Below are 17,823 nucleotides of genomic sequence, written 5' to 3'. Positions count from 1 at the left end.
GTAAGCCCTGCTCAGCAGTAACAAAAACATCTCTGTATTATCAACACTTTTTTTTAGCACAAATCCAAAATGCTGCCCCATACCAGCCACTGAAGAAAATTAACTCTACCCCTGCCAAAACCAGCACAACTTCTTAAAAGATTAACATGCACCCACTTCAGTAAAAACATGTTGGGACAGTTTTTAAAGTAGCTGAAACTACATGCAGAGAAGACTTCAGAGAAGTTAAAATTTGGTAAAGTTAATATTATACCATAATTTTTCAAAGCATGCAAATAGTGATTCTTCTGTGATGTCTTGTAATTATGCAATATTTGTCCTTCATGGTGGGAGGCAAAAGGTCCCCTCATGGGGCATCCTGGGAGGTTGTGTGTGCCTCCCTCAAGATCACATACCACCAACTTCTAGTACCTAAAGTAAATGCTTTGTTGGAACACAGAAGTGGGAAGTCAGAGCAAGGTTTTACCCAGGAGAAGGTAGTTGGCTCTGTTGATAGAGTTACTGATTTAATAAAAGGCTTGCAAACAAGTTCCCAGTTGTCTGCCTTCTGGATGGAGTCCTTCTTCACATTCCTGCCATGCTGGGTGGTTTCTTGGGTTGCTCAGCTACTCCAGATCCCAAGGAATGTCTCCTCCTTTCTGTGACCTCAGAGACTTGGCATTCAGCTGTGCATCCCTGCAAGCATTTCTTTCTCTCCAGAGCTCCTGCTGGAAACTCCCTGTTTGCTGGGTTTCTTCATCTCTTCCCAGCCTCCTGTGGGCCCTTAGCAGCATCTCATACCTGCCTGAGCTCAGTCGCTCACTCCAGTTTTCCCTTTTTTTCTGGGCAAGGGTTGTATTCTGCTCCCAGAGTACATCATCAGGAAAGTCAGCAAGGAGTTTTATCTGTGCAGCTCCTTCTTTTTCAGATAATATGTGCTATAACCACAGGTCCTGGAAATCACAGTTCTGAAGTTTTGCCTCACATCCCATATACCCCAACAGAGAAATAAAAGAGACCATCACCAGAACCTGATTCTGATACTGACAGTGTTTTGTAAGACTAAGCTGAGCTTCGCATCCAAAGTGAAAACCCACATACAGGCGCAGCTTTGGAAAACCTGGTCAGCAGTCCGATGTCAGGAGCATGTAAATTGCCTAAAAGACAGGCCAGCTGTGGGATTGCTCAGTTTTCGGTGTGCATGCAAACATCATGTGCTAGGCCATGCTGATTTGTCTAAGAGCACTAAATAACACAATCATTTCTCCCCTAAGAGCTCATCTGCACACTATATGCATTCTTCCATTCAGCAGAATCATTGCGCACTCATGGATTTGCATTTGGTGGCAGTTTACAAGACATTTGCATTTAATTTTTGGATAAGCAGTGTTAAAAGTTTCAAGATCAGTTGTGTTAATATGAAACTAATTATTTTCGCTTTTTGTTTTCTCTTTTTGTAAACTCTGATGCAGCATTATGTTGACTTGTGTTCTGTCTCTGCTTTGGCTCAGTTCCCATATCTTTCTGTTTAAAGTTATCTGTATTTCCTTTGCTTACCCAACCCCTGTTTTTCCTTTCCAAATAAGGCAAAATACAAGGCAAACTACCTAAAATCTGTGTATTCTTTCTTCTTTTTTTTTTTTTTTGTCTTTATTTACTTATGGGGAGTCTTGTTACACCCATGCTTGATTTGAGCAGAACCTCTTGTGTTGAGTCATTATTCATGCCGTTTCTTTGTCCGGTTTGTTGGAAATGTTTGCAGGACAGCTTGCCCTGTGCTGCAAGATGTTCACTGTGCTGTTTGTAATATGAAGTACGGTTCATATTACACCCTATTTTCACTTTCCAGTTACTAACTGATAAATGTAATATGCAAACAACTCTGTTTGCAAATTACTGTGGCTGAATTTAATGGCCTTCTCCCAGAATCCTTTACTGTGAACACCTTTTACCTTCAGTTGTATCTATAAACTGGCATTTTATAGCTTATGAGGCCAGAGATCTTCTGTGCTCTACACATACCATTGGAAAAAATGGATGGCACAAGGAATGGTGAGCTCAATTTCCCATCTGAATCTGGGCAATATACCCCAGCTCCTTTAGAAAAGTAAATGCCCCTGAGTTACTGGTGTATTTTTTCTTAACATAATAATGCTTCCTCCTTTATTTCAAGTCTTCTTGATTTCTCTTACTGCTCTGCAGTTGTTGCTTTGTTTAAGAAGCAATAAAATAGGTTAACAAACTGTTGTCCATTGGGTCAGCTCAGGAAATTTTCATAACTATTTGTCAGCAATTATCAGCAATTATATTTCCTTGACTTCTATTGCATGTAGGAACAGGAATTTTTATCCCAGCATTTAACTTCTGTGGGGTTTTCTTGAAACTTCCAACTCCAGTTGCTCAAGTTGGAAGGGATGATCTTAGTGTTGTATGACACTGACAGTACCTGTCGGGTACCTTTGTCTGACAGAAGTGAAGGAAGTCTCTTGATCCTTGAGCAAGTACCAGGCTAACTCTGGGGTTCTCCTTCCTTTGTGTCATTGCACAGACATCTTCTCGACTGTTGGTACGGCCGACCAGCTCCGAGACGCCCAGTGCTGCAGAACTCGTCAGTGCAATTGAGGAGCTCGTCAAAAGTAAAATGGTGAGACTGACCAGCAGGTGCATGTGTCTAAAGAAGTCATGTCTTCAAGTTCCAGCTTGCTATTCAAAGAAAACCTGCATGTTTTACATTGACTCCTAAAATTTGCTGTCTTATTTCAAAAGTCTGGGTTCCCTTTCTGGGATGACGTATGGGGTCATTTTGTACACACTCTTTTGTAAAAGCATTTACTGAATAGGTAAATGGCTATATAGAGGAGCAAAAAAGCAATAAATAAGAGAAACTAGAAAGAAAATAGGTAGAAAATTCACTAAGTATGTCCTGTTAGTAAAAAGAAAATGTCCTATTAGTAGAATAAATGCAAAGACCCAGGGTCTTAGACTAATAGACCTTTCTGAGAAGAATCCCTGAAACTAAATTTATTGCAAATCTTATGAGGGTCCTCAGTAAAGTAGGTAACCCCAATAGCAGAAACATTTATATTTTCTAGTTGCTCTTTAGGCAACATGATAATGAAGAAATAAGTAAAAGAGTCAAGGGATCATTTTGCATGTCGGTGCCTCCATCCTTGCTAACAAATCGATTATGCGGAATTTGTGTCAGCTTTTCCAAGTTTCTATGTTTTAAAGTTTCCATGTTTCTGAAGATTCTAGTTGACATGTTTTAAAGTTTCCTTGTTTCTGAAGATTCTCATTATATGCATAATTCCAGGAAGGCCCTTTGTAATCAAAATCCAGCTTGACCCGATCTGAGAAAAACTTCTCTAGCTGACCCTGTTTGAGATTTGGACTATATGGTCTCAAGAGGTCCCTCAGCAATTCTGGATTTCCTCAAACCTTGAAATCCAGCTTTTGCAGCATAGCCCCTGTTGGGCTCAACATGAAGTGCCTTTGTGAAAACTAAAAAGAATTGCAGCATGGCAGCCCCATGTTATCAGAGGTTGATATTTTCCAGGTTCATTCTAAATTTAAGAAGCTTTGAGTTTCAGAATTAAAAAATTTATTTTCTGTTTTCTCATTCAGAGAGAATTACATTATTGCATAAAATAATTACTGTACTCTCTTGGGTATTCACTTTGCTTTTTACTTCTCTTACACCAGAAGGGTGAATAAGAAGTAATCTATGGGAAAATACAACACAGTGTTTTGTAAATGGAAAGTTTGGTAGTCCATGTGTCTTTCAGGCTGCCTAGCAGTGGATATAACTTAATAATCCATGCATATAGTCCTTTGGGGAGATGTTCTCATTTCACAGTTTTAGCCAAGGGTCAGCTTCCCCTGGGTTTTGAGCAAGTCATATCATTATTGGTTTTTACTTTTGTGGGGAAAGAAAAAAAATTATAGCTGAACCCCACCCCGGTGAAGTAAATGTGTCTTGCATTAAGGCTGTATCACATGCAAGGAAAATGTGATACATAGCTGTAGCTTGATCCAAGATTATGGGCTTGAATTAAAGAAATCAAATGAATACTTCATAGAAGATGTTAGTATTATTTCTCCCATTGCTTTTTTATCTTTCATGCGAACAGAAGCCTGTGGAATCCATGCAAGGGAGATAGTGTATCTGGCAGAGGATACGAGGACTCTTTTCTAGGATCTGAACAAGCTCAAAAGCACCACTGACAGTGTAGAAGTAATTATTTTCTTCACTGAGACACTATTTTGGCTAGTTATTAAGATAACCAAAATGTCTGACAAAGGGTGCTGCTTCTATTGTATTAAAAATGTAACATCATAAGAATCTCCTTTAAAGATGTCCTATTTATTGTTGGAAGTAATTTGTATATGCCAGAAGTCAAATATGACGGATTTAGTTTAATCTCTGGCCATGAGGACACATTTGTGTTGCTCCCACCATGGAAGTACTTACATCCTGAGCAGGATAGTCTGACTTTTAGCCATTGCTGCTCAAACCAATTCAGCTCCTTTATTTTCCTGTGAAAGAAAGACTGTCATCTCAAACGTGCTTCTCAAATGTGCTTCAAAGGCTCAGTTATCATGGAAAGCCATGTTGTTGGCTGGTTTCCTGGAGGCTTGTGACCTGCTTTGCCAAGATACATTAAAGTGATTATCTCCTACAGATTGCTCTATACAGCTGCTTGTAATGTGTCTTGTGAGTAAAGGAGAAATAAATCATTGTTGCTGACTGTCTTGAAAACCTTTTCAGGCTCTGGAGGACCGTCCAAGTTCCTTGTTGGTAGATCAAGGTGACAGCAGCAGTCCATCCTTCAACCCTTCAGATAACTCCCTTCTATCCTCCTCGTCACCCATAGATGAGATGGAGGAAAGGAAATCCAGCTCCTTGAAAAGACGACAGTAAGACCAATTTTTTACAATTTTTCTTTTTTTTTTTAGCAATGCTCATTTTGAACTGGCAGCAGAAGCTGTTAGTGTGAACGTGGGAGGACTTGTCTTAGATGTCAAGCTTGTGGTCACATTTCTCTGTGACATTCAATCTGTGATTTTTAATTCTAGTCATATCTGTGTTTGACTTCTGCTACATGTCACTCTCATTTATTCGGGAAGATGCTGATCTTTAAATGTCCAAAGGTTTATTAGGCTTCAAAAAATGGTCATTCCCCTCATTCTATTCCAACCCATGGTTAATTTCTCTATGTAGTAGTAAACTGTTACCATGGTAGAATAAAAACATGCCTGGTTTCAAATTTTTTAAACTTGTGTGTAGAAATAACCATCCATATGTCTAAGAGTCTCCAGACCAGAGACATAATAGCATTTTATTTTAAACAATAGTTAAATGTTTAATTTTAATGTCACGTTTAAGAAAACATCTGACTTTAGATAAACAGAAGCAAGCCTTGTCCAATTTCAAAGTCAAAGCACTATCTTGCTAAGAACCAATGTGCATTAATTCTTCCATTTCAGTTCTGCCTATCAAACATATGTGACTGCAAATGTCTAAAAAGTTGTATGCCATTAATCCTCTTGAAAAATCTCTTTCATTTTTTAATACGTGTTCACCTTTTTCCTTCCACCGTAGCTATGTCTTACAGGAATTAGTGGAGACAGAACGAGATTATGTCAGAGATCTGGGCTATGTAGTTGAGGTATGATGGTTTTAATTCTCTTGATTTCTTCTTTTTTTTTAAGTGTGTTACTAACCAGCTGTGCAGCTTGAACCTCATTATGTTTTTCAAAATGAGACACAGGAAGAGACTAAAAATGTGAAAGTTTCCCTCCTGCAGGCTTTTAATGTATTAAAATACTACGTCAGATTTTATTCCTTTATTCCTTCCTTCCTGTTACTGTGTCCACCTTGTTCTCCTGAGGAGTGTAGTTCTTTGTCTTTTTTTTTTTTTTTTTTTTTTTTGTTAAAACACTACCTTTGGCCTAATGTTACTCTGGTAGATAGTGGGTTTATTTAGCACATCTAAATTTTTTTGAAAAAAAGCATTGTGGCTCAGCATATGGAGCAGCTATCCAAGATTTGAAAGTCCTCCTTCCTCTCCTACTGCTCGGCTTCTCTTAGACTTCCTAGCTTCCCCTGCCGTAAAATGAGATAACATCACACATCTCCCTTCAGTCTTCAGCTACCAAGAAGATGCATTTGGAAGAGCAGAAAGAATGAGCATGACAGTGAATTTTAGCCTAATAAGGTTCAATTCTTAAACTCTAATTTGGAGGGAGGGAGAGAAGGAAAGATCACACACTCTTGATAATGTTTTTACAGTATTTAAAGGGTGAATTAGGAGTCTACAAATAGATGTATTTTTGTAACTAACAAAATAATTTCAGGTGAAAATGCTAGGCATCAAAACATATACTTGGCAAACCAAAACCCAACCTGCCTATTTAGGAATAGAAGTATTAGGAGGGGAAAAAGGAAGGAATAGAGTTGCATGAATATTGCAGAATTTAAAAACACTCCCAGCTCTAACTATATGATAGAATTGCTCAGCGAGACAACTGTGTAGACACCAAAAATAATATGGGACTATGGGAAAATGTAAGAAGGACTTTACTGCAGCCAGAATGCTTGCTAACAATTGATTTTCAGATTTTTGTGTTTGGTTTGCTCATACTGCAAGCAGTAGTCCATGCAGTGCAGTCCCACGAGCAGTGCTTTCCTTCTCAGTGCACTTTGGTGTGGGGTTAGCATGAGTGACTGATGTAAGAGACACCAAGCAAAGCTGCACTTGTGCTCAGGAACAGCCCCACTTGGCAAGGCATTGCAGCTGCTTCAGGCAGTCAGGAGAAGCCTGTGGAAGTTTCCTTCCTGCTGTGAGCCCATTCACGCAGGCTAAATTAGCCAGAGTGAATTCATTTTTCTAGCACTGGGCACTGATGTGTAGACAGCCTCAGGTCAATTTGTGATACTTTGTGTCTGTGCCTTATGTTATGCTGTTAGAGAGCTGTTTTCTGGTTTGGTTTTGTGTCCCAAGCAAGTTGTTGCCATTGGACGTCTTCTGGGAAAAGGGGGATTAAAAGACAACTCACTTTTTTTAAAGTAAGAATGTTCACAGTGAATTCACTTGCACTGTTGCAGGGTTATATGGCACTTATGAAGGAAGACGGCGTACCTGATGATATGAAAGGCAAAGACAAGATTGTGTTTGGAAACATTCACCAGATTTATGACTGGCACAGAGAGTAAGTATTGTACCTAAAAAATATTAGACTGGATTTAAGAAATTATTTTATTTCTTCAGATATTCAGATACAAGGTAAATGCAGTTGGTTTTGTGCTTTGAGTTGTAGAAAATGTAAATTCAGCTTACAGATGTTGGTGTGAAGATTTGCTTTAAAGAAGGATGCATGTATATATATGTATATATATAGCAACTACCTCAACTGAGGATCTCTAATGTGGACAGAACTTTGTACATGGCTTTCTCTCTAACAATGCAGTCTAAAGAATTTTTTAGGGGTGGTTAGCATGGAAATATTAGCATCTCAAGCATTCAGACTAGGAACGGGAAAGCTTTCAGTCAATATATATGAAATTTGATAGTTTTATTAGTGAACGCCAGGGCTTTTTTTCATCTTGGCATGGATTCAGCATGTCCTTTTGAAAAACTGTATTGAAATATTACGCTGTTGCCGTTGTCAGTTTGGACATGCATTAATATCCAAAGCTGCTGATAGGGGACACAAAGTGTCTTGCCTTGCAGTAAGACCACTTTGCCTTGCAATTACCTGTTGCTATAATGTGTACTGTCAGAAAAAAAAGAAGTGTTTATTCTGTTTATGTTCAGCTTCTTTTTAGGAGAGTTGGAGAAGTGCCTTGAAGATCCAGAAAAGCTGGGATCCCTGTTTGTTAAACATGTAAGTGCAAATGTCTTTGTTGGCAAACTATTGCTGCTACTGACCAACATGTTTGGTTCTTAAGTAGAACACTGATAAGGAAGTGCTGTACAATGTTCTTCGCTGTAAGAGGTGGAGAGATAGCTTTTAAGAGCTTATAAATAGAACAAGTATGTGCTCTAGTCTTTGTCCCCAGTACCTTCCTCTGGAGAGGGGACATGAATGTGGGCTCCATTTCTCTATTCAGTTACACTTCAGTGCAAGGGAATTGTCACTTCGTGTGACCCCTGCCTTCTAATCCCAGGTGTCCATGCAGTAGCATGGAATATAAGAAATAAAAATAGGAAAGAGGCTCATTCTTATTCCAGCTTGAGTGCATTCCAATTCTGTATCCTTTCCCCTTCTGAGAATTTGTCACTGGCAAAGTAGGAAACCTGCAGGAAGTAGCTCTCCCTGTTTCTGATTGCTGTTTTATTTTATTTCTCCTGGTATTATTTGTAACTGAGTTGTCTTCAAAAGGCACCTTTACCACTCCAGATGGAAAGGCAAGCTGTGATGCTATTACAGCATCCTCTAGCAAAGCCCTATTGGCTAGAACATGATTCAGTTCCTGTTCTTAATCTGTGTCCTGTGTCCTTTCCAATCTCCATCTTATTTTTCCATTTCTTTCTTACCATTTATCTTCACTGGTCAGTACTCTGTAAGTCTCTGGGAAGCAAAGCCTCTAACAGCAAACCAATCCTAGCAAAGTGATAGGAAAGATTTTGAAGTAGGTATGTCTGTACTTCTTAACCAGCAAGGTCAGTAATCAGGAATGAATCTTAAAAGGTGAAGTTATTTCCTCTCTTTTTCTTTGTTGCTTTGATGTTACAAGTACATGCACAAAATAAAGAATCAGATTTAAAAAGTACTTGTACCTCCATTTCCAGGCTTCATCCCCTACATCCCCACCCAATCTCCAATAGGACACCCAATTCTAAATAAAAGACATGAAAGTTTTCTCCTAACTGTTCTGTACATGTAAACAGGAGGAGGTTATTATTCTAATAAATTTGAATAATAATCAGATCATTAAAATAGAATAAAAAATACTGTATGTCAAAGGCTCCATTACAGAATCACGGAATGGTTAAGGTTGGAAGGGATCACTGTGGGGTCATCTTGTCCAACCTCCCATGGCTCTTGGTAAAATAAAAATATAACTATTTTCATGCTTAACTTTATTGTGGGAACTGCTGAGCTGTCATCTCTGAACACCTGTTATTCAGGAAGATTTACAGCTGTGGGAATTTTTTTCACTTGTGTTGCCTTTCTAAAATTATAATGATGTTCCCAAATAATTGTGTTTTCAGATCTGTAGTTTCTGCATATGTAACTACTTCTTTTCCTTAAAGGGTTCTTTCTAAGTTCATACATTGGAACTGCTGTACTACTTAAAGTAGTACTCCATTTCAATCTGGTGTGTGTTTTTTTTTGATAATGGTGTATCATTCTGTATCTTTGTTCCTCTAGGAGAGAAGGTTGCACATGTACATAGTTTACTGCCAAAACAAACCAAAGTCTGAGCACATTGTGTCAGAATACATTGATACGTTTTTTGAGGTAAGTCCCTGAGAGAGGATATGTAAAGGATTATCAAATCTGTTGATCAAACAAGAAAACAAAACAAAACAGAAAAATGCAGCAGATATTGTTGTTAATGTTTTAAATTACAATTACTTGCCATTTCTGTTTTGATTTCTCAAATGTGATACAGACTCCTAGAGATGAAAATTAAAGGTTAGGTGTAAGATATTAATTAATCAGTAGAGTCTTATCCTTACTAGCCTTAGCCCACGCAGTTACCAGTGTATTTTATGTGGAATAGCAATTCTGAATGAGCAGAAGTCACTGTTGAAAATAGGCTGTATACAACCTTTGACTGAAAAATTACATTTCAATCTGCAGCCTTATCAAAAAAAAAGAGATGGAACATGCTTGCAGAAGGGAATACCTTGGAAGCAAAGGTGATAAGGGGAAGGACTTCAGCTTTTGCAAATTGAAGATTAGATTCTTCTCTAACTTTTGCCAATTTCTGGTCTGATAACAGTTAATACTGATATATCCTTGTTTATATATATATTTTTTTTTTCTCCATATACTGCTATGAATGCTGTGTTTCTAACTGAACAAAACAAAGGTCTTTCTAACTGAACAAACAAAAATGTTTGTTTTACAACTCTCAGGATCTAAAGCAACGCCTGGGCCACAGACTTCAGCTCACAGACTTGCTAATAAAACCTGTGCAGAGAATTATGAAATACCAGCTGTTACTAAAGGTAAAGTGATGTTGAGATGAGTGAGTTGTGTTAACAGATATGTTTTCTTTTTTAATTATTGCTGATGTTGTTCCACCCCTTTCCCTAACAGAACCCAGATTTGTAAGCAATGCCATCTGATTATTTCCTGAGCACATGCAGATAGTTATAAAAATTGCAGTAGATGGCTTGGGCAGAAATTTGTTTTTTTCTCTTAACAGTTAAAGACCAAATGTTTAGGCCATGGAAATGTTTAAAATTTGTACCAGTGTCATAGGAATGGGAGAAGGAACTCTCAACTGTTTTCAGATGTAAAAGTCATACAAATTGTTGGGACTCATGACAGCTTCTCCAGCTACACCTGCAATCATTTTAATATCACATTAGTGTTTACTGAAGAGCAGCCCTGTGTAGCACAGAGGTCACTGCCTTAGCATATGTTTTTGTATGAGCTAAATCCAAATGGTGTGTCTTCTGCAGTCTGTCGTATTCTGATAGAGGGTATCAAATTCAGATTTTCTCAGATTTCTCTTTGATGATTAATGAGAAAAGAAATATTACTTGACTTTTTTTTCTTTTTCAGGACTTCCTCAAGTATTCTAAAAAAGCTAATCTTGACACAACAGAACTAGAGGTACTTGAGACATTTTCACTTAGTGATATGAATTCTTTTAACTCTGAACTTCTTTTGTTTTGGCAGAGTCACTTTTCTTTTCTGATCTTCCTGAGAAAGTGATTATAAGTGTTTACTTCTTGCATTTCTATTCTAAAGCAACCGTATCAAATGAAACAAAATTTTATGCTGCTAACTCTTCTGGAAAATAAAGCTTTGACTTTTTATTTGTCTTGAACAGAAAGCTGTAGAGGTCATGTGTATAGTACCAAAACGGTGTAATGACATGATGAATGTTGGCCGCCTGCAAGGATTTGATGTAAGTTGGCTGGAGTTTTGCTCAGAGATTTTGTCAGGTTCTCTAGAAATTAACTATTAATATTGTGGGGAGAAATGTGTACAGTGCTCCCTCACTATCTGGTTAGCTGGTGCAAAAAGCAGTGAATGAAAAATCAAGTCTTAGCCCTGTCAAGGAGGTTTTCCTGGGAAACATTACCTGCTGTGTCAGTCACACTAGGTAAGTCCTTCTGTGTAACCTAGAAGGGGCACGTGTTACTACAGTTCCCTTGTTGACTAAAGGCTTGAAAAGCAGTGTAATAATCAGTTATCAGCAGGTGAGCAGACCTGACTTCTGCACTGTAGACAAAGGAGGAGTCACTAAGGTCAATCATGTACCTGAGGCAGCTGTAGCCCTCCTTGTTTTGCTAAGTCTAGAAGAGATGGAAATTGGTTACTGAAGCAGTATGCACCAGCCAGGCCACAGTCACACCTTCTACTTGCAAAGCTCTTTATATTCTGTGATGCAGACATGAACTTGAGTTCTTCCCCTACTCAGCACCCTGGAAGAACATATCAGTAACTGTTGGAGTTATTGAGAATAGAGAAATTAAAGCCTTAGTGTTACAAACCTCAGAGTGCAGTGTGAATTGAAAAGGGTGGAGTGGATTTGTGGGTTTTGGTCTGGTTTTTTGTTTTGTCTTTTTCTTTTTGATGTTTGCTTTTTTTTTGAGAATCAGCACAAGAATATCTTGTGTATAGGAGGAGAAATGAATATATAATGGTCAATGACAGTCAGAAGGTGGGAAATACACAAAGCTGTTTGGCATGAGAATGTGCTCATAAGGGTTGATTGGGGAAGGAAACTAAGAACTGCACTAAATGTGTTTCTGCTTGCCTCTGTGTTTAGGGTAAAATTGTAGCCCAGGGTAAGCTCCTGCTCCAGGACACATTCTTGGTTACAGACCAGGATGCGGGACTTCTACCACGCTGCAAGGAGAGACGGGTCTTCCTGTTTGAGCAGATTGTCATTTTCAGTGAGCTGCTAGATAAAAAGAAAGGTTTCTCCATGCCCGGATTCTTGTTTAAAAACAGTATCAAGGTAACTGTTGTGTGTGAGTCTTTTGTGTCCCCTGCACGAACTCTGCTAAGGTAACAGTTTCTCGTTCTGTGGGCAGTCACTAGTGACATCTAGATGTGCAATCACAGAGCACAATGAGCTCTCAGTCATTTCCTGAAATTACTTCCTACCAAATTTGTTCTCACTCCGATGGTAAGTGGAGATCTTCAGATCCCAGTACTCTGATGCTTCCTGCGTGAAGCGTATCAAAGCAGGTGTTCTGGCACAAAGCACTGGACAAGTATTCACAAAGAGTTTAGTTTTCAGCTCTGTGCTGTGTGTATGCCACATTTCAAAGTCATTGCAAGTAGAGGTAATAACTCTTTTTATATACTTTCTGATACCCAGATATGTGGATAACATTTGTAGGTAGTATGACCTTCTTAGATATGTCAGCTCTTCCTCAAACAAATAAGTGTTTCCCACTTCAAGCTTCCCTGAAATAAACCCTGATATTAGGGCCCAGCAGCCCTCATGAAGTGTTTTGGGTGGACCCTGCTTCCCCTAATTCACCTTGGTGCTCTGCCTGCCACCTGAGCCTGCTGTTTATAGCTCTGGCTGAGCAGCCTGGTCCAAAGCATTGCTGTATCTGCAGCTGAAGCCTTTGGTGGGGGCCAGTGGTAGAGAGGGCTCCACAGCAGGATCAGCATTTTAACTAATCTGAAAGCAAAGTGAGGGATGGAGAACATTGGGCTGTGCAGACCTGCTGGGTATTGTTCAGGCACAGTGTGTCAGTAAGATATCCACTAATCCTTAGTTTACTGGAATACTTCATTTTATGGTACTATTTTACTGAAGGAAAGAGTGGTTATCATTTGAAGATCTGACTCTAAACTCCTAAGAAAGATTTTAAAGGTATGTTTCTCATAAAATACATGTTTTTTTTCTTTCATGAAGGTGAGTTGCCTTTCCTTGGAGGAAAATGTGGACAGTGATCCATGTAAATTTGCACTAACATCAAGAACGGGCGATGTCACAGAGACCTTTATTTTGCATTCTGCCAGTCCGGGAGTCCGTCAGTTATGGATCCATGAAATTAACCAAATTTTGGAAAACCAGCGCAACTTTTTAAATGGTAAATTATTTTCTTTTACTGAAAGTTCATAACTGGATTAATTTTCTCTCATCTCATCATTCTTGGCTTTGAAATGTTTTGCAAGTTGCCTTTTTCCTGAGCTAATACAGAACAGTTGGGGGATATGTGCCGCATTTCTGCTTCAGAACAGATGCTTGCATTTATTATAAGAGTGGTAGTCTGAATTTACATGGTGTTCTCTTGGTGAAATTTTCCAAATGTTTTGTAGGAGTGAATCAAGATAGGTGCCATCCGTTGAGAGCTTGTGTACCCCTTTTAAGCAACTGCAAGCCTTTAAAGGCTAAACCCAAGTGGAATTGTAAGCATCTATTCAGAATGTGTTTTGCTTCTGTTCTTTTGGTGGCCATTGTTGTCGCATCTTACTGTGGCAACAACATCCAGATTCTGCAGGAGAAAAGTAGAAGGTGGTGTTGTCTGCTGTGACACTAGAAGGTTCTTGCTCTGTTTTTATATCTTTTGGTTATTGTAAACAGTTGTAATGAGTAACAACAAGCAGAGAATTTGGAGTCAGACCTGTTTTTTCCCAACTTGGCTGCTAACTGACAGTGTGATCCTAGAGGAAAATATTTCTTCTTAGCTTCAGACTTTTAATCTTTAGTATAGGTAGATACAGCTGGTCATGAAGGTTAGATACAGAAAAGTGGCTTGAAGTCTGTGGCATCTTTCCACTGCTAAGGAAATTTATTTGAACAGCACTCCCCTTTTTGCCAGTAGACATGTCTGTTTTAAACTGTTCCTGTTCCCTTTCCTGCCCCCTTTCCCCTGACCGCCTCCCCCTCGCCCCCACTGCAGCCTTGACGTCCCCGATCGAGTACCAGAGGAACCACAGCAGTGGTGGAGGCGGCGGCGGGAGCAGCAGTGGTAACAGCGGCGGCCCCAGCAGCTGTAGTGGCATCCCCAGCTCCAGCCGTAGCCGGCCATCCCGGATCCCCCAGCCTGTCAGACACCATTCCCCAGTCCTGGTCTCCTCTGCAGCCTCGGCCCAAGCAGAGGCAGACAAGATGTCAGGTATGTCCATTCACAATCACTCCCTGCCACACTACAACACCTCCTTAGAAACTGGCCTGAGCCAGCCAGACAGGCACACTCCCAGTGCAGAGCCGGATGGTCCTCAGAGAGAAGCTGAACAGATTCCCAAGATGAAAGTTATTGAAAGTCCCAGGAAGACACCAGGAAACATTTCTGGCTCAGCTGATGGAGCCCAGAAAGACTCACGTGGAATCTCAGAGGACAGTCGAACAAGAAACAGCATAGGATCACTGACGCTTGGGAAGCCAAGGCCAGGAGCCATCTCTCCAATGAACTCTCCTCTATCCACGACTTTCCCTTCTCCTTTTGGCAAGGAAGCCTTTCCACCCAGCAGCCCCCTGCAGAAGGGCTCCTTTTGGAGCTCCATCCCAGCATCCCCTGCCAGCCGCCCTGGCTCCTTCACTTTCCCTGGGGACAATGACTCCCTCCAGCGGCAGGTCCACCGCCACTCTTCACACAGCAAGGACACAGACCGCATGAGCACATGCTCCTCGACCAGCGAGCAGTCAGTTCACTCCACCCAGAGTAATGGGGTAAGAGCGGAGCACCTCTGTCCTGCGAGCTCTTCTAAAACCTTCCACGCTCCCTTTCTGTGCGTTGCCATCATTCTCCATACTAACTTCTGGCTCTCCGGTGCTGTACTGCTCTGAAATAATCAACTGTTCCAGTATCTTCTGCGCATTAAAAAACCCAGAGTGTCTGCCTGTGTGTATGTATACATGCAAACACGGCTATGTATACAGACACAAAAGCAACTGCTAACATTAGATGCAATTTCTGCCTCTGCTGAAAACGTAGATCACTAGGCTGATACCTACTAACTTGCTGTCCTTGCTTTTTTTGGTCTCTAATTTGAAGGCACATAATTAACATGCTGAAGCGTGGCAGCCAGAGCACCTTGGGGTATGCATTGCAACAGCACTTATATCTGAACTCAAGATTTTGGCAGATTGCCTTGGGGCTTTTTTCCCTTTCACGCACAAATTTGCCACCGTTGTCCTGTTGAGTTTTAACTTCGTGGAGACATCTACGTTCCCTGGGCTGCTTGATTTTTATTTTTTTATTAATTTATTTTTTCCCCCTCTCCTTTCAGCCTTAGTTGTTGTACAGCAATCTCTTTTTAAATCCCGTGTTTGATCAAGGAAGCTTTCTGCAATCCACTCAAAACAGGCCAACAAAACCTAGTGAGAATAATCCTACTTCTACTACAACCCAAACAATTACCTGCTCCACTTGTCTTTTCTCCTTTGTAAGAAGAACTGGTTTCGGGTTTCTGGAGATTCAACCTCTTAGTGTGCACTTGTTGTGTTTGTGCAGAAATCGGGGGTATCAACAGAATCTACGTTATCTCTAATAATGTCCACCAGGAAAGCAACACAGCAATCACAGGGGCATGTGCAAATATAAAGCAAAAATGTTGAGGCACTTGCCATGGACGTGGTAGGCAGGTTATGGTGCCTTTCTTTTTAAACTCACATTTGATTTTTCTCTCACTAAGCATTGTGTTCATGAATGTTTGTTTTTCCACTCTCTTACAAATGGTATGCAATACCAGTTTTGCAAATCACCTAACTTGCTGGACCTTTTTTAAATGCATGTGTTTCTTTATAGAACTGTTTAACACACAAAGCTTTCGTGACTTCTTAGTTCTTACACTTACTTTTATAATAGCTTCAGAAGAAAAAAAATTACGCTTTGCATGTTTTGTATTTTTATCCTGATCTTCCTTCAGCTTTTTATTTGGTTTAGCTCTGTCTTGTGTTTATCTTCAGTCTAGCAAAATGTGATGCGATATTACGTGATGTGTTGTGATGCAATGCAATATCTGGGGTGATTTGAGTATTTTGCCATTACTGTATAGTATGTGAATCAAGATGGAGGTACTTGTATAATACTAATTCAGGTTGTTCTATTAAAAAAGGAGAAAGGGAAAGATGGGATGGCACTGAGATTTCAAAACATTTGGATTTTAATACTATCTCAGCAAAGACACCATTGCTTGTTTTTATCTCACTGTACAACGTAATATTGGAATGCATGCCTTCTGCTTCACAACTATATATTCACAGCTATATAACTCTTCTAGTTTGGTAATTGAGATGGGCCGTAAGTCCTCATTTATAACCTCATTTCTAGACCAATTAGCAGGATTTCACTTCACATTGAACAAGCTGGAGAAAATGGGTTGTGAAGGTTTATTTTAATTTAACCGTTGGTGTATGTATATTCACATGCACATATGGCTATGGCTGATTACTTAAAGAAAAATTACTTCTAAGAAGAAAAAGGAGTAAGTTTTGCTAGTTGAGGAATATGGAAGGAATTTTTTATATTTTGTTCGTAGATCCTCCTCTAATCCCATAGTTGGGGTCAGTGATGACCAGAAGTACTTTCAGTAAGAAAACATTAACTGTGCAAGAATAATTACTTCCTTGGAAGGCAAAAGGAAAGGCTATCTTTCCGTGGTGAGAATGAATTCTGGTATAAACACATTCTCAAGAACATTTGTCACTTTGTAGTTACCAGACAGTTGTTTATTTAACAGATTTAACTGTCCCTGTTGAACATAAGAAATATTCAGAGTTTATTATGATCCTTCAAGACTTAAATGTCAGAAGGAAATGATATGTTATAGAAAGGTCAGTCTTGCAGTTACACAAATTCTTCTGCATGCTAAGAAACAGTATGTTGAGGAGTAATGTGTGGGGCAAGGTTTGAGGCTTAGTTTGATGTTGCAACTTCCCTTCATCTTTCCCTGTATGTCTTAACAGGAGAAGTCAACAAAAGCTTCTTTTTCTGAGTAGAGTTGGTTTTCATCTAGGTAAAAGAATGTAGCAAGTTGTCATCCTAATTTAAGTAATGACTGAAAATGAGACTTAATTTGTTTGGTTCGGCTGTTCCCAGTTTGCCTGAATCATAGAAAGGACTTGCTAATACAAAAGGCCATGCAGGCCATCCACTAAACTAGAAAAAATGAGTTCTCCCAGTGGAAATACTGCATCTGAAGTTAATGTAAATATCCTTTAGTAGAGTTACAATCCACAATGAGACCTTTCTCACTGAGGTAGCATATGCTTCATCAGTCCAATATGGCAAAAAGAAGATTTGAGTCACTCAGCTGCATATAACAGTCCAGCTCAAATAAAATGTACAGAGTCACTGCCACTCCAAGCATCAGGTGTTAAACATGCTATGAATGAGTAATCTGAGACTGTTCCTTTCCAAATGTCTTGGTTTCTCAGCCAGAGTCCTCAGGGAACCACAGGCACAGAGAGACGGAGTGACTTGTTCAAGGCCTTTAGCAGATTGCAAGAGAACGCAGTGTTCAGGGCTCCCAGTGCACCATGCTGTCAACTGACCCCCCTGCATCTCCTCAATATTTGAGAGATATTTGACAGTTTTGAGGAAAAAAATGATGCTGTTTTAATCCTATGTGCCAAGCTTTCCACTGGCTGCTGGCACATGAGTAGTACTAGTGTGGTTATGCTCTATATGCAGTAGGAACCTGGGTACTCATTTCCTTCTTCAGCTCAGCTTCTACTGAGCC

The 17,823-nt window shown here is 39.7% G+C and overlaps 1 protein-coding gene across 1 annotated transcript in view; it reads left to right on the top strand.

Moving 5' to 3' along the window:
- TRIO (trio Rho guanine nucleotide exchange factor) overlaps positions 1-17,823 on the top strand; it is a 248,568-nt gene that overhangs the window by 217,567 nt on the left and 13,178 nt on the right. The window contains exons 37-48 of the mRNA XM_082288588.1: positions 2,528-2,623; positions 4,748-4,896; positions 5,582-5,648; positions 7,088-7,191; positions 7,797-7,866; positions 9,358-9,447; positions 10,071-10,163; positions 10,726-10,776; positions 10,997-11,074; positions 11,942-12,133; positions 13,049-13,226; positions 14,040-14,809. Of these exons, the coding sequence (XP_082144714.1) occupies positions 2,528-2,623; positions 4,748-4,896; positions 5,582-5,648; positions 7,088-7,191; positions 7,797-7,866; positions 9,358-9,447; positions 10,071-10,163; positions 10,726-10,776; positions 10,997-11,074; positions 11,942-12,133; positions 13,049-13,226; positions 14,040-14,809 (1,938 nt within the window). The remainder of the gene's footprint in view (positions 1-2,527; positions 2,624-4,747; positions 4,897-5,581; positions 5,649-7,087; positions 7,192-7,796; positions 7,867-9,357; positions 9,448-10,070; positions 10,164-10,725; positions 10,777-10,996; positions 11,075-11,941; positions 12,134-13,048; positions 13,227-14,039; positions 14,810-17,823) is intronic.

Source organism: Coloeus monedula, assembly GCF_965178545.1.
Source record: "Coloeus monedula genome assembly, chromosome: 1".
Lineage (NCBI taxonomy): Eukaryota > Metazoa > Chordata > Aves > Passeriformes > Corvidae > Coloeus > Coloeus monedula.
The sequence above is the reverse complement of the archived record's forward strand: the minus strand, read 5'-3'. Positions and strand labels throughout refer to the sequence as shown.